Source organism: Aotus nancymaae, unplaced genomic scaffold (assembly GCF_030222135.1).
Source record: "Aotus nancymaae isolate 86718 unplaced genomic scaffold, 86718_ANA_hifiasm-v0.15.2.pri h1tg000004l, whole genome shotgun sequence".
Lineage (NCBI taxonomy): Eukaryota > Metazoa > Chordata > Mammalia > Primates > Aotidae > Aotus > Aotus nancymaae.
This window is the reverse complement of record NW_026988415.1, coordinates 44,994,830-45,007,306: the sequence shown is the minus strand read 5'-3', so window position 1 is coordinate 45,007,306 and position 12,477 is coordinate 44,994,830. Positions and strand designations below refer to the sequence as shown.

The window sequence follows — 12,477 nt, the reverse complement described above, 5'->3', positions numbered from 1 at the left end:
CAGTTTTTACATTGCCTTCTTCTTCTGTAGTAAAATCTGTTTCCCTTTCATAAGTATACTTGTTATTACATTTAGGGTCTTCCTGGATAATCCTTGGTAATCTTCCTATCTTAAGATCCTTTACTTAATGACATCTGCAAAGTCCCCTTCTGCCATATAAGGTAAAATTCACAGGTTCCAGGCATTAAGACCTAGATATCTTTGAAGACAATTATTATGCCTGCCACAGATCTCCACTTTTTACTTCCATTTTTGCCATGGTTTTGTCTGGCAGTGTGTGAGACATCCTTATCTTATTCTGGTTCTCAAGGGGAATGATTCCAGCTTCTGCCCATTCAGTATAATGTTGGCTGTAGGTTTGTCGTAGATGGCTCTTGTTATTTTGAGGTACATTCCTTCAATATCTAGTTTATTGAGAGTTTTTAGCATGAACAGGTGTTGAATTTTATAATTTTATCCATAGCCTTTTCTGCATCTATTGAGATGATCATGTGGCTTTTGCTTTTAGTTCTGTTTATGTGATGAATCAAATTTATTGATTTGTGTATATTGAACCAAACTTGCATCCTGGAGATGGACCTTATTTGATCATTGTGTATACCTTTTTTGGTGTGCTGCTGTATTCAGTTTGCCATTATTTTGTTGAGGATTTTTGCATCCATGTTGATTAAGGATATTGGCCTGAAGTTTCCCCTTTTGTGTGTGTCTCTGCCAGGTATTGGTATCACTTAGTGGTTTTATACTGTTAATATATGTCTATATTTATTTTGCCTATGGGAATGATTCTTTAATTTTGCAATAAAAAACAAAAGGTCCCTAGTAAATGGTATGTTTAGTAATGGTTACTTTTCTAAAAAAGTGGATGACAAACATTTAACTTAAAAATATGTTTGTCAACATATACCATGCATCAAGAGAACTGTTATAATATCTTCTTCAAAACTAGTAATTACCTGAGGAACAATGTGTCAATTTAGTGTATGCAAATGCATAAAGTTGTGTTGACTTCTCATTTTCTGAACGTATTTTTAATTTACATAAAATGACATTTCTTTGAACTTAATGATACTAATTTTGAATTCCACATTTTTGTGTACATGTTTTAAAATAGGAGTAATAGTTGTTCAATATGTTGGCTACAATTAGCAAAATAACTTAGCAAGTAATTACTGATGACAGCTTAAAATCACTATCATTAGATGATTTAAACAGAAAGTTTTTAAACTATGATTTGATATTATTTTCATCAAATTCTTGAATAATTATAATTTTATGAAAGTTTATATGGAGGAAATAAAAACACATAGCCTTGAGAATTCAGAAAAAAACTCAACATTGAAGACAGAATTATTGATGATGTGGTGATAATGACCAATACACATATTGATAGAGTAAAGTATCCTAGGAAGATCAAGGTTTTACTGAATGAAGAAAGATTTGTAGCAGAAATATAATCAGAATTGGTTGTGTAACACACATAATTTATAATCGTGTAATCACATTTTGCAAATTAAAATGAAAATAGTGGTTGCTCAGATTTATGTACAAAAATGCACATTATATACACATATGTGCACACATATACACCTACACATATATGTGCATATAAATATACATATGTGTATATATACATATATATGGCACTACACTGGAGAAGCTTAAAAAAATTGGTGATTTTTAGTTTTTGTGGGTGGTGGTTTCACCAATGTGAAAGAAAAGGAAAGAAAAAAAGACGAAGGATGGGAAGGGAAGGAAATAAGAGGACAGGAAAGAAGGGAAGGAAGAGGGACAAGCAGGGATCAATGATAAGGGTGTGATGTGATCCAAGGGCTATGATAAATTTGTGCATCTGAAATTCATGTTTAAGATGTTTTAATGCTTTCTTTTCTAGCTGTCTGAGATTCTCGCTCTATGAAAACTGGTCAAACGTTGTAAGATAAGTTTCACGTGTGGAGAGAGACCAACGGAGGCAACAAGAAGGAAGCTGGTGAAATCAATTTGGGGTACACGGGCTTTGGGGTCCCTCAGGGACGCTCAAGCTCTGATGTCCCATAGACAGTTGATATGAGACACAGAGAGGGGAATAGCCTGGAGATGTAGATCTGGGAGTCATCGGTGTTTGCAGGAAATGAATGAGATCAAACAGGGAGAGACAATCTGAGGACAGAGGAGAGAGGAGGCCCAGGACAGAACCCCAGGAACACCGCCACTCAAGGTGGCAGCTCAGCTTCCTGGCAGGCACCACCACCCCAGTCTCTCTGGAGTCAGGCAGAGACGGTTTTGGAAGCGGGCTCTGGAGTTCTGGGGCTGAGCGCTCTTGGCAAAGTCGGGTATCCTCTCTGATCGGCTGTCACACCTGGCGAAAATGGGCATCAGAGAGAAATGCCCTGCGAGGATGCTTTAAGATACACCAGGTAAAGCACTTAGGGCCAGAACGCCACTCCCTACTCTTCTTCTCTGTGACCCCATTTTGCTACACAAATGCACCCCGACCCCGACCGTCCCCAGCCTCTCGGTCCCTCGGGGATGGATGGTGAGGTGGGTCAGGCAAGGGGGAGCCGAGCTCCGGTGACGCGGCGCTCACGTGATCCGCCGGGCGCCTACGTGGGCACCAGCCCCCGCGCCCTCCCTGCGGTCGGGTCCTGGCGCCCGCGCAGAACCAGCTGTCTGAGCTGCTGGGGCGGCGGGGGAGCAGACAGCGGGCTTCGGCGAGCCGGAGGAGGCACAGGCCTATCCTGAGTACCCGCAGGTCAGTGTGAAGGCGGGGCTGCCGGCGGACCATGGGACAGGGGTGCAGGTGGCTGGCAGTAGGAGTGGGAGGGGGTGGAGAAGGAATCCGAGAGAAGGGTAAGGAGGATGATGTGGAGCGGGTGGGAGCGAGGTAGGGAGAACCCCGAAGCGAGCCTGGCCCGCCTTCTCGACGCCCGCCCCCTTGCACTGAGCCCTCCACTCTATTTTAGTGCTGGAAATGGGGGTGGGGGGAGCGACCCCGCAGTGCGACAGTGAAACGCAGATATTCTGGAAATAACCCCTTCTCACAATTTGCTCCCATGGAAACACCTGACCTCCGCAAAAGCAGGGTGGCGCTGGGACAGGTTGCCTCTGGGAGAAGGGGACACAGAGAGAAACACATCTTGGAAAGCATCCTGGTTTGATGCCCAAAGCCTGGAAAGAAATGGCTGCTGGGGTGCGGGGGAGGTAGGGGAGGAAAACATTGGGTGAGCAGGGCCTGGACTCAGGAAAGGGAGTCCCTGTGAGCCCGCTGAGTGCGCAGCCCCTACCCCTGTCTCCTGTCTGTCTGCAGGTCTGCGTCTGTTGTTCCCAGCGCTCTGCGAGGCCCAAAGAGGAGGAACAACCTGTCCAGAATCCCCGCAGGTCCGTGAAAGCGGGGTGGGGAGGGGGGGGCTGCATGGACAGGGCCTCACAAGGGTTGAGTGTGGAGGGCCCGGCTATGGCCGAATTGGGGCCCCTGCCCATCCCCCACCCACATGAACACGCACCTTACCAGGCTGAACCAGTGCAGAGAAGGTGGCAGGTCCTGCCAGGCAATGGCTGGCTCATGTGTGTGGGAGTAGTGGCGGGCTACGTGGTGGGCAGAAGTCCCTCTTGGAGGCACGTCCAGTTTAGGGGAACCCTCACCAGGGATGAGATGCAACTACTGTCCAGACCTGCATTCCACCCCACACCGTCAGTCTCCCATGTCTCCTCTTTGTCTCCTCTTCCCTCCACCCCCATCCCCCAGGAGAGGAAAAGGAGGGGAAATCTCGACATGGAAAAACTCTACAATGAAAATGAAGGAATGCCTTCTAACCAAGGAAAGATGGAAAATGAAGAACAGCCGCAGGACGGGGGAACGCCAGAAGTAGCTTGTACTCTGGAAGACAAGGATAAGTTAGAAAATGAGAGAAAGGCAGAAAACAAGGGCAAGGCAGGAGATGAGGAAATGTTAAAGGATAAAGAAAAGCCAGAGAGTGAGGAAAAGGCAAAAGAAGAAGTAAAGTCAGAGAAGGAGGGAGAGGCAGAGATGGAGGGAGGATCAGAGAGAGAGAGAAAGCCAGAGAGAGGGGGAAGGTCAGAGGGTGAAGGAGAGCCAGACAGTGAGGGAGAGCCAGGGAGTGAGGGAGAGCCAGACAGTGAGGGAGAGCCAGGGAGTGAGGGAGAGCCAGACAGTGAAACAAGGGCTGCAGGAAAGCGCCCAGCTGAGGATGATGTACCCAGGAAAGCCAAAAGAAAAACCAACAAGGGGTTGGCTCATTACCTCAAGCAATATAAGGAAGCCATACATGATATGAATTTCAGCAATGAGGACATGATAAGAGAATTTGACAACATGGCTAGGGTGGAGGATAAAAGGAGAAAAAGCAAACAGAAGTTGGGGGCGTTTTTGTGGATGCAAAGAAATTTACAGGACCCCTTCTATCCTAGGGGTCCAAGGGAATTCAGGGGTGGCTGCAGGGCCCCACGAAGGGACACTGAAGACATTCCTTATGTGTAGTGTCCCTGGCAGGCATTTGTCAGGTCATATGTTTTACCTGTGGTAATACTTTGCTTTAGGTGTTCTTCCTGCTACCAGTAGCCTTTTGACCCAACTGCCAGTACTTGCTTGCTCTATGTTTCAGTAGCAGATTTTCACACATGTGCATTGCAGAGACGTTATGATTCTTGGAAAAATAAAGCAGCTTATAATATCATCTACAGAATCTGTCTGTTTTTGTTAAATACATGAAGGATTAACAGTAGTTTTCTGAGTTGTGAGATAGCAGGTTATTTCATTTCTTTGTTTTCTTTCTTTCTGCTAATCTATCTTTCCCTAGATAACACAAATCACTTTTCTTACAAAAACAGTAAAATATTTTAAGAAATCGGAACACAGTATGTAAAAAGTGATGAGAATAACTGTTCAGTGAAATTACGAAATTCAGCAGAGACACTTAAAGTTCTTGTTGTCAGAACTTAAAATGATAGGTAAAACTCACATTGCCTACCTGTGGGATTCAACTGGAGAAGTCAACATGGGGTTATTACAGATCCATTGCTCTAATGGACAGTCATGTTGTTTGTCAAATGGAGATAATGCCCTGTTTTTCAGAACTGCTGAGTGGGTTGAATGAGGTACAGAATATATGCGTTGGGTTGACATCTACCTGCTCCCCTGCACTAGAAGAAAAAATAACCCCTCAGACACTTGGAAGAGGACTAGGGTATATCTTACCTGTATCCAGGAATAAGTCTAGGAAACTGAAAGGTGGGTGCCATCCTCTCTTAGACAATGTCATGTCCACTGGGCACTGTGCTCCTTCTCATAAATCTTGCATCTTCCTAAAGCTCCCATTGATACTGATGGGCTGAAGTTCTCAAGGTAACAGGCCCAGTTGATTTCGCTGGAATCTGCAGTGAGCCAAGTCTACTCACCCTATTCCACGACAACTATGAAAATGTGGATAAAGTCCCTTTCCTCATTTTAGTTATACTTGCCCAGTAGAGTAACAACTCAGTGATGCTTCAGCCCCTGGGGAATTTCAGATTTTTAATAAAACAATTATTTCTATGCTTGTTGGTTTGTAAGTGTTTACATACAGCCATCTCTCCACCAAATTCAGATATAGAGGTTGGAGTAAAATTTGAGTGGCACACACTTATCTGTTCTCATCTGTCAGTGCCTTGTATGCTTGACTCATGTTTCCTTAGAGGAAATTCTCTTATAGGAAAGTCCTGCCAGGTCCCACCTTACCAGTTTAACACCCCTACCCACATTTGTAATTTTTAGAGCAATGCTACTCAAATAGTGGTCCATGGACGAGCTGCATCAGCATCACCTGTAAGACAGTTAGAAATGTAGAATCTCAGATTGTCATCCCAGACTTACTGAATCAGAATCTTTTCTGATTTTAACAAGATCTGCAGGTGATTCCTGTGCACCTTAAAGTTTGAGAAGCAAGGTTTATGAGGAAGTTCTTAGCCTCCCCAATTCCACCTTTTCATGATACATGTGCCTAGAAGGATATATACATGTGTTTCATAGGATGCACATCACAGAATATTAAATAGACCTGTGTTTGTCAAACTGAAGTTTCACCTTCCTACATTAGCAGAGTTTAAAACAAATTTGGTAGGTCAAGACTTGCAATATTTTTAAATGAAATCGGATATAGTAGAATCAACCAGAACCAGATAGTAAACATCAGACTGTATGGCAGGTAGGTAGGATTAAAATTGTTTTCTGAAATTTGTATTTCAGTTATGTATATATGAACAATATCTTTCTGACTCTGGGCTGAGGTTTTTTAAAATTAAGAAACATTGGACTCTGCTTGAACAAGCACAACCTGTTCTCTATCCTAGTACCCCTAATGCCTAGCACAGTGCCTGACAAGTAATAGGTTCTTAATAAATTTGTAAATAATAATATCTAAGTCAAGCATTCTTGTCTGAGATCATTCCCTGTCTATATAAATAACTGTGGACTCTATATCTCTAGCAGCATTTACTTGCAGTTCCAAAAGGAACATCATGAAAAAAGATTTGCACCACGATTTTAATCTTATCTCACTTTATTGATGCATTTTAAAGTGTGCTAGTTTGTCACATGTCAGAATCGCCATAGGACTTCATTAAAAATTTGAACTTATAATCTCCACCTCATATCCACTGAGTGGAGCTCTAGGATTTCCATCTTAAACAGGCTGCCTAGGTGACTCTGATTCATGGTAAAGGCTAATCACCACTGATTTATATACTCACTATGATCTTGGTCGTATTAACTGTAAACCATAAGATAAGCAGAAAAAAAGAATTACAGTGTATCTTTTTTGGTGGGGAATGTGAAGGCTTTTCTAAGTTATATAACAAAGGTTAAGAGTAAAAATCCATAATGGCAGGGTTTAATATGTTTATTGCATAGAACCTGAAAGTATCTTTAGAGAAAATCACACCTATAAACAAAGCAAAGTCAAAGTATATCATAGTATAGTGTATTTTTTCCTCCAGATGTCGTGATAACTGTGGCAGCTGAACAGTTCCATTTCTAAAGAAGACTCATGGGACCCCAAATGGTGATGATTGCAAATCTACAGTTTGTTGGAGAAAAATCGGATGCAACATAGCAACAGTGTTAAGGAGAAACATCATAGTCAAAAGCTGTCTCATAGTAAGGGATCTGGGGTGGCCAGGTATGAGCTTTGATTATCCTCCCTCTTTATAATAGTCCTGCAAAGACACACTTCTCTTTTCAGATCAGGAGCCATTAATTTATGCACAGAATACCTTGAAAGCAGAAAACGCAAAATAAAGTCTCAGTCCAGGTTTGGTACATTGCTGGTTATGTAAGCATATCCTTGCTGTGTAGCCAGTCTCAACAGCAGAGCCCTTGGCAATGAGGTTCACTGAGACTAGGTTTAAATGATCAATCTCACTGTTACCAATAAAGCTAACAGGCTGGTAAAAATCACCCCAAATTCCTCAGACCCATGATTATCAAACAGCAGTCTTAATTAATATGTTTTAATCCTTTACCATGGGTCAATGCCATGCAGGTATATTTCTTATTTCAATAGAAAGCTCAGGCAAATTTCAGCCCTGCTGGAGCTCACACTTACAAGACAATATGCTTTTAATCCTCCTCCTTACAATATGCATAAAGCTGCAGGCACGATTTTTAGTGAGTACTATTAGCATGACCCTCTCTCTTTTGTGGATATCTCCCCATCTTCCCATCCCAATTCACTCTCCACTCTTCTTTACCATGCTCTGTCTTTCAAGGGAATCTGTCCTATATGGACCACATCAAAGGGCCCCCTCTTCTTCTGGAAGCCAGCAGTGATGAGTGCAGTCAGGAAATTTTTCTCCCAGCTTGTTGCCTGCAGAGTTGTCAAATGCTGATGAAGTCCCTTCTCCCAGTGTTCCTAGAAGGTGGCCCTCTCCACATAGGCTCTGTATCTCTAACTTTTAGTTACCTCTCTTTCCCTCTGTCTCTCAGGCCTACTTAATTCCACCTTTAGTAGCCATGGTGCATTGCACTATTCATTTTGGTTCTCTAATACCCTTCCTGTACCTTTGTCTATTCTTTTTTATTAAGAACTGCCCTCACATTTTCCACTGCAAATGTACCCCCTATTTCCTGCAAAGCACTTTTCAGGTACATTAACAGATACAGGAAGTCACCCCAGGAATTGGGTTCCTTGTTAATTTGAGGAAGAAAAGAATAACCTAGTGACAATAGGGTTGAGAGCAGTAGGGGGAAGGTGTTAGGAGAAGTTCATAGGTACACGGCGTGTAGTAGTGTCATGATAATTCATACACCACCGGTGGCATGGAATGAAGTGCAAGTGGAATCCAAAGCTTTGAGAAATCAAGTGGCTATGTTACCTAAGTATTAAAACAAAAATAATTACCAAAAAGTTTCTGGAGTCATCTGTGTTCATCTGACAACCCTAGAGAGTATGCATAGAAAAAAGAGGACATTGGAAGCTATGAAAATAGAGCAGAACACATATGTACAGCACCAGAAAGCCTCTAAGATAGGTTTGAAGGAGTCCTTCATCTTAGGGTAGATATAGCTGTGAACCAAGGCTAGGTCCTCATGGTGTTGCAGTTCTGCTGCCAATTAAATGCTCCAAATGCAATCACTTTTACAACAAAGTAAAGACACTAGTAGAGAAGGAGTAAAACTCTGATACATAGGATAGGGGCATTCGTGCAGACATACTCTGAGGCATTAAGGAATTCATTGGTGAGAGGGTCAAGAGCATATTTGAAGATTTCTGTGGGCCCGTGCTTTGTAGGCTGGAGATGATGGTGGAGAATGCTGCAGTAGAATTATCCTACCTCAACTTATACCTCATCTTAACGTGAATTATGGAATCCCAGAGTGGTGGAAATCAGGTGACAGGGCTTAGTAATCTGAGACAAGGTGAGTGCAGCTACCACAATAAGCCACAGGAATTAAATGGTAATTAGTAAATTTTTGGCCCACAGGGATTTGTGGTGATGGCTAATTGGAGCATTCTTTTTTTTTATTGCATTTTAGGTTTTGGGGTACATGTGAAGAACATGCAAGATTGTTGAATAGGTACACACATGGCAGTGTGATTTGCTGCCTTCCTCCCCATCACCTGTATCTGGCATTTCTCCCCATGCTATCTCTCCCCAACTCCCCACCCCTCGCTGTCCCTTCCTTATTTCCCCCCAACAGATCCCAGTGTGTGATGCTTCCCTCCCTGTGTCCATGTGTTCTCATTGTTCAACACCCGCCCATGAGTGAGAATATGTGGTGTTTGATTTTCTGTTCTTGTGTCAGTTTGCTGAGAATGATGGTTTCCAGATTCATCCATGTCCCTACAAAGGACACGAACTCATCATTTTTGATGGATGCACAATACTTTAAAAGGGAATAATTGAGCAGCCTATTGGATGCTGCCTGACACATTCAGGCTGAAAAAAATTCTAGGTCTACTAAAAGTCTAACTCCAGATGCTATGGAATGTTTTTTAAACTTCTTACCCAACTGAGGGGAAGGAAGCGTACCTCTAAGGTATGATCTTGCAGACACTGGTGTATACTGTGAATCTTACATCAAACTTTCCCCAGTGGGACCTACAGACACTTTTCAGAGTTATTGTGCACTAAGGAAAATAAAATACCAAAATATTTTGGGAGTTATTAGCTAAAGGCTCTGAACTGAGGCTAATTTCTGGAGACCTCGAACTGTATCATAATAAATAATCAGATTGGGGAGTTCGTGAGATGATTTGATAGAGGAAATAAGTCAACAACTATTCTATATTTGGAAAGTAGCTCCGGGGTGCTGGCTGGTACCCAGCATCTGACTACGGAATTCCAAGTAACTATGCACCTCGAAATGTTATCATCAACTAGGCACTGTTTAATTCATCAAACCACATAACTAGAAATGCACAGCGGAATTCTATTTTAAGATGAGAATTATATGTAACTGACTGAACTTAAACATGACTGAAAGGCACAAGAAAACTACACAAGCAAGAAGTTCAGACTCTCAAGGTACTGTCTCCTATTGCTTGGCCACCTCTCTACCAACACACATTTGTGACCTAATGGAAAATTTCCGGTAACCAGAGAATAGAACACTGTGGGTCTGGTTTATAGATGAATGTGCATGGCATTCTGGAACCTACTGGAAGAGAAAGGCTGCTATACTACCATCTCACTCAGGAAATACAGCAACAGAGAGAAATCTTCCTAATGGGCAGAAATTTCAATGATATAACTTGTTGTTCACTTGGCATGGAAAGAGAGACAGCCTGATTCATGAGCACATGGGTTGGCTGACTTCTCAGGGACTTGGAAAGAACAAACTTGGAAAATTAGTGATGAGGAGGTTTAGAGGAGAGGTATGTGCATGAAGTGTTCACAAGGTGGACAGAGTGTCAAAACATTGGTTTTTCAATGAAGTCATCACTAAAGGGCATCTATTATGGAATAAGTTCTTTATTAGGAGGACAAGAAAAGTAAGGTTTTCAGCAATGGTAGATTACCTTGTTTCAGAGCAAATTCTCCCATAAAGAACTACTAGAAAAGCTGAACAGAAAACAATCTGTTTTAAAACATTGGGAAGATAACAAAGCACTGGAGACTTGTGTGACCAAATTTTTAAAGAGAAAAGAATTCCGCAGATGTGAAACTTAGACTTGGTAGAACTTTTTGCTTTGAGACATTTGCTGATAGGAAAGTTGAGGATATTAGGCTGATAAATGGTGAAGTTTTCAGCAGTTTCAAGGGGCTGGTACACAGAAATTGAAGTTCAGGTTCCAAGTGAAGTTGGGTCCTGGTATATGTCCTTGATTTTCAGTTGGGACCAGGTAAGGTTATGCTCTAGAAATAAAGATGAATGGAAAATAAACCTGTTTTCACAATTTTTAAAGCCTAGCTTTAAATAAGATCAATCACAACTTGAATTAAGATTTTCTGTTTCTGTCCTAACTGGAGACCTCAGACCTACAGTACATTGACTTAGAAATGACACAATTTGTAAATTTGGAAAGGAGATTTTATTTTTTATAAAGAGTTACAGCCTGCAAGGTGGACATTCTGACAGTCTGGGAAGCATAGCCTCTGGAAGAACCTGGAAACAGGCACTTTGAGGGAGGAAGGGGTAAGACAGGAATTTATGCTGGTTGGGTTGGCTAAGCACACATATTCAACAGGTTATGGGAGGATATATGAATATCATTAAGTGAGTCCTAATGCATGTCTACTGAATAAACATGCATGTTATATATGAACCTCGTTCACCTTGGGGTGGAAACTTAACATTTAAATGTATTACAATAAGTCTCTATAAGTCGAAAGATAAAGCAGGGACATGAAGGTGCTCAAGTTCCGGCCTCTGTAAACTGGCCCAGAACCAGTCCATGGTCAGTGGTCTTATCAGGAGAAAGTTACTGAAATCAGTCTCTTGTCCAATAAAAGCTGTAGTTATGGCTTGTGGAACAGGGAGTCAGTTAGTCAGCATCTGGTAGTGAGATACAATTGTTTTAATATCGCTTATCTCAAGGCCAGTGCTTGTGTAGCTGCTAGAGAAAAAGAAAAACCTTGTAGCAGTTAAAACATAGTTTATTCTTTAAGTGTAGGCATGCATGACTTAAGCCTTACCTGCCATGACCTTAGGTCCTGTTTGTAATTTCATATCTTATTGCCACAGAAATTCCATTCTATTAGCATTATATATATATATACACACATACACACACACATTTATGGTGGTCAGTTGTTTTCTCTAAATTGTAAAAGGGAGGGGGTATAATGAGGAGTGTCTGATCTAGCATCCTGTGACAGCCAGGAACTCAGGTTTTAAGGTTTCTCTGCAGTCCCCTTGGCTAAGAATTGGTCTGTTCAGTCGGTGGGGGACTTGAGACTTTCTTTTTAGTTTACAAGTACAAGAAACTAAGTTTTGCCAAGAGTAATTAGTTTGGTAGTACATTATTTTTTGTCAAGACCCCCACATATGAACTCAGTTTAGCTGACACCTTGATTTTAGCTTTGTGAAACCCTGATCAAGGAATTCAGTTATGAATTCCAAAGTTCTGACCTATAGAACTGTCAGACAATAAGTAGGTATTGTTTGAAGGTGTTACATTTGGTGATATGTTACACAGTAACAGAATATTAATAAAGATTTTGGTACTGAAAGTAGCAAATGCCTAAATATATGAGAGTGGCTGGGGAAACCAGCAGTTGATGGAGGCTGGGAGAATTTTGAGGAACATGATTATCTTTATCTAACTGTAAGTAAAAACATACACCTTAAAGATTCTGCTGGTGAGGGACCAACAGTATGTGAGGAGTATGTTACTAGACACTGGAGGAAAGAAGATCCTTATATGTAGTAGCATGAAAATTAGAGACATAGTTTCCAATAGTTATGTGGAAAGCAGAACTTGCAAGTGATGCACTGGGACATTTAGCTGTGATTATTTCCAAGCAATGTTTTGAAGTGTAGTC

General features: G+C 41.8%; 1 protein-coding gene across 1 annotated transcript; it reads left to right on the top strand.

The window, feature by feature from the left end:
- The first annotated feature begins 2,660 nt into the window (after positions 1–2,660).
- Positions 2,661–4,691, top strand: TCEAL2 (transcription elongation factor A like 2). The gene is made up of 3 exons (XM_012438925.2): positions 2,661–2,749; positions 3,305–3,375; positions 3,743–4,691. Exon 3 carries the CDS (start codon positions 3,770–3,772, stop codon positions 4,493–4,495), a length of 726 nt encoding a protein of 241 aa, XP_012294348.2. The 5' UTR covers positions 2,661–2,749; positions 3,305–3,375; positions 3,743–3,769; the 3' UTR covers positions 4,496–4,691.
- The last annotated feature ends 7,786 nt before the right edge of the window (positions 4,692–12,477 follow it).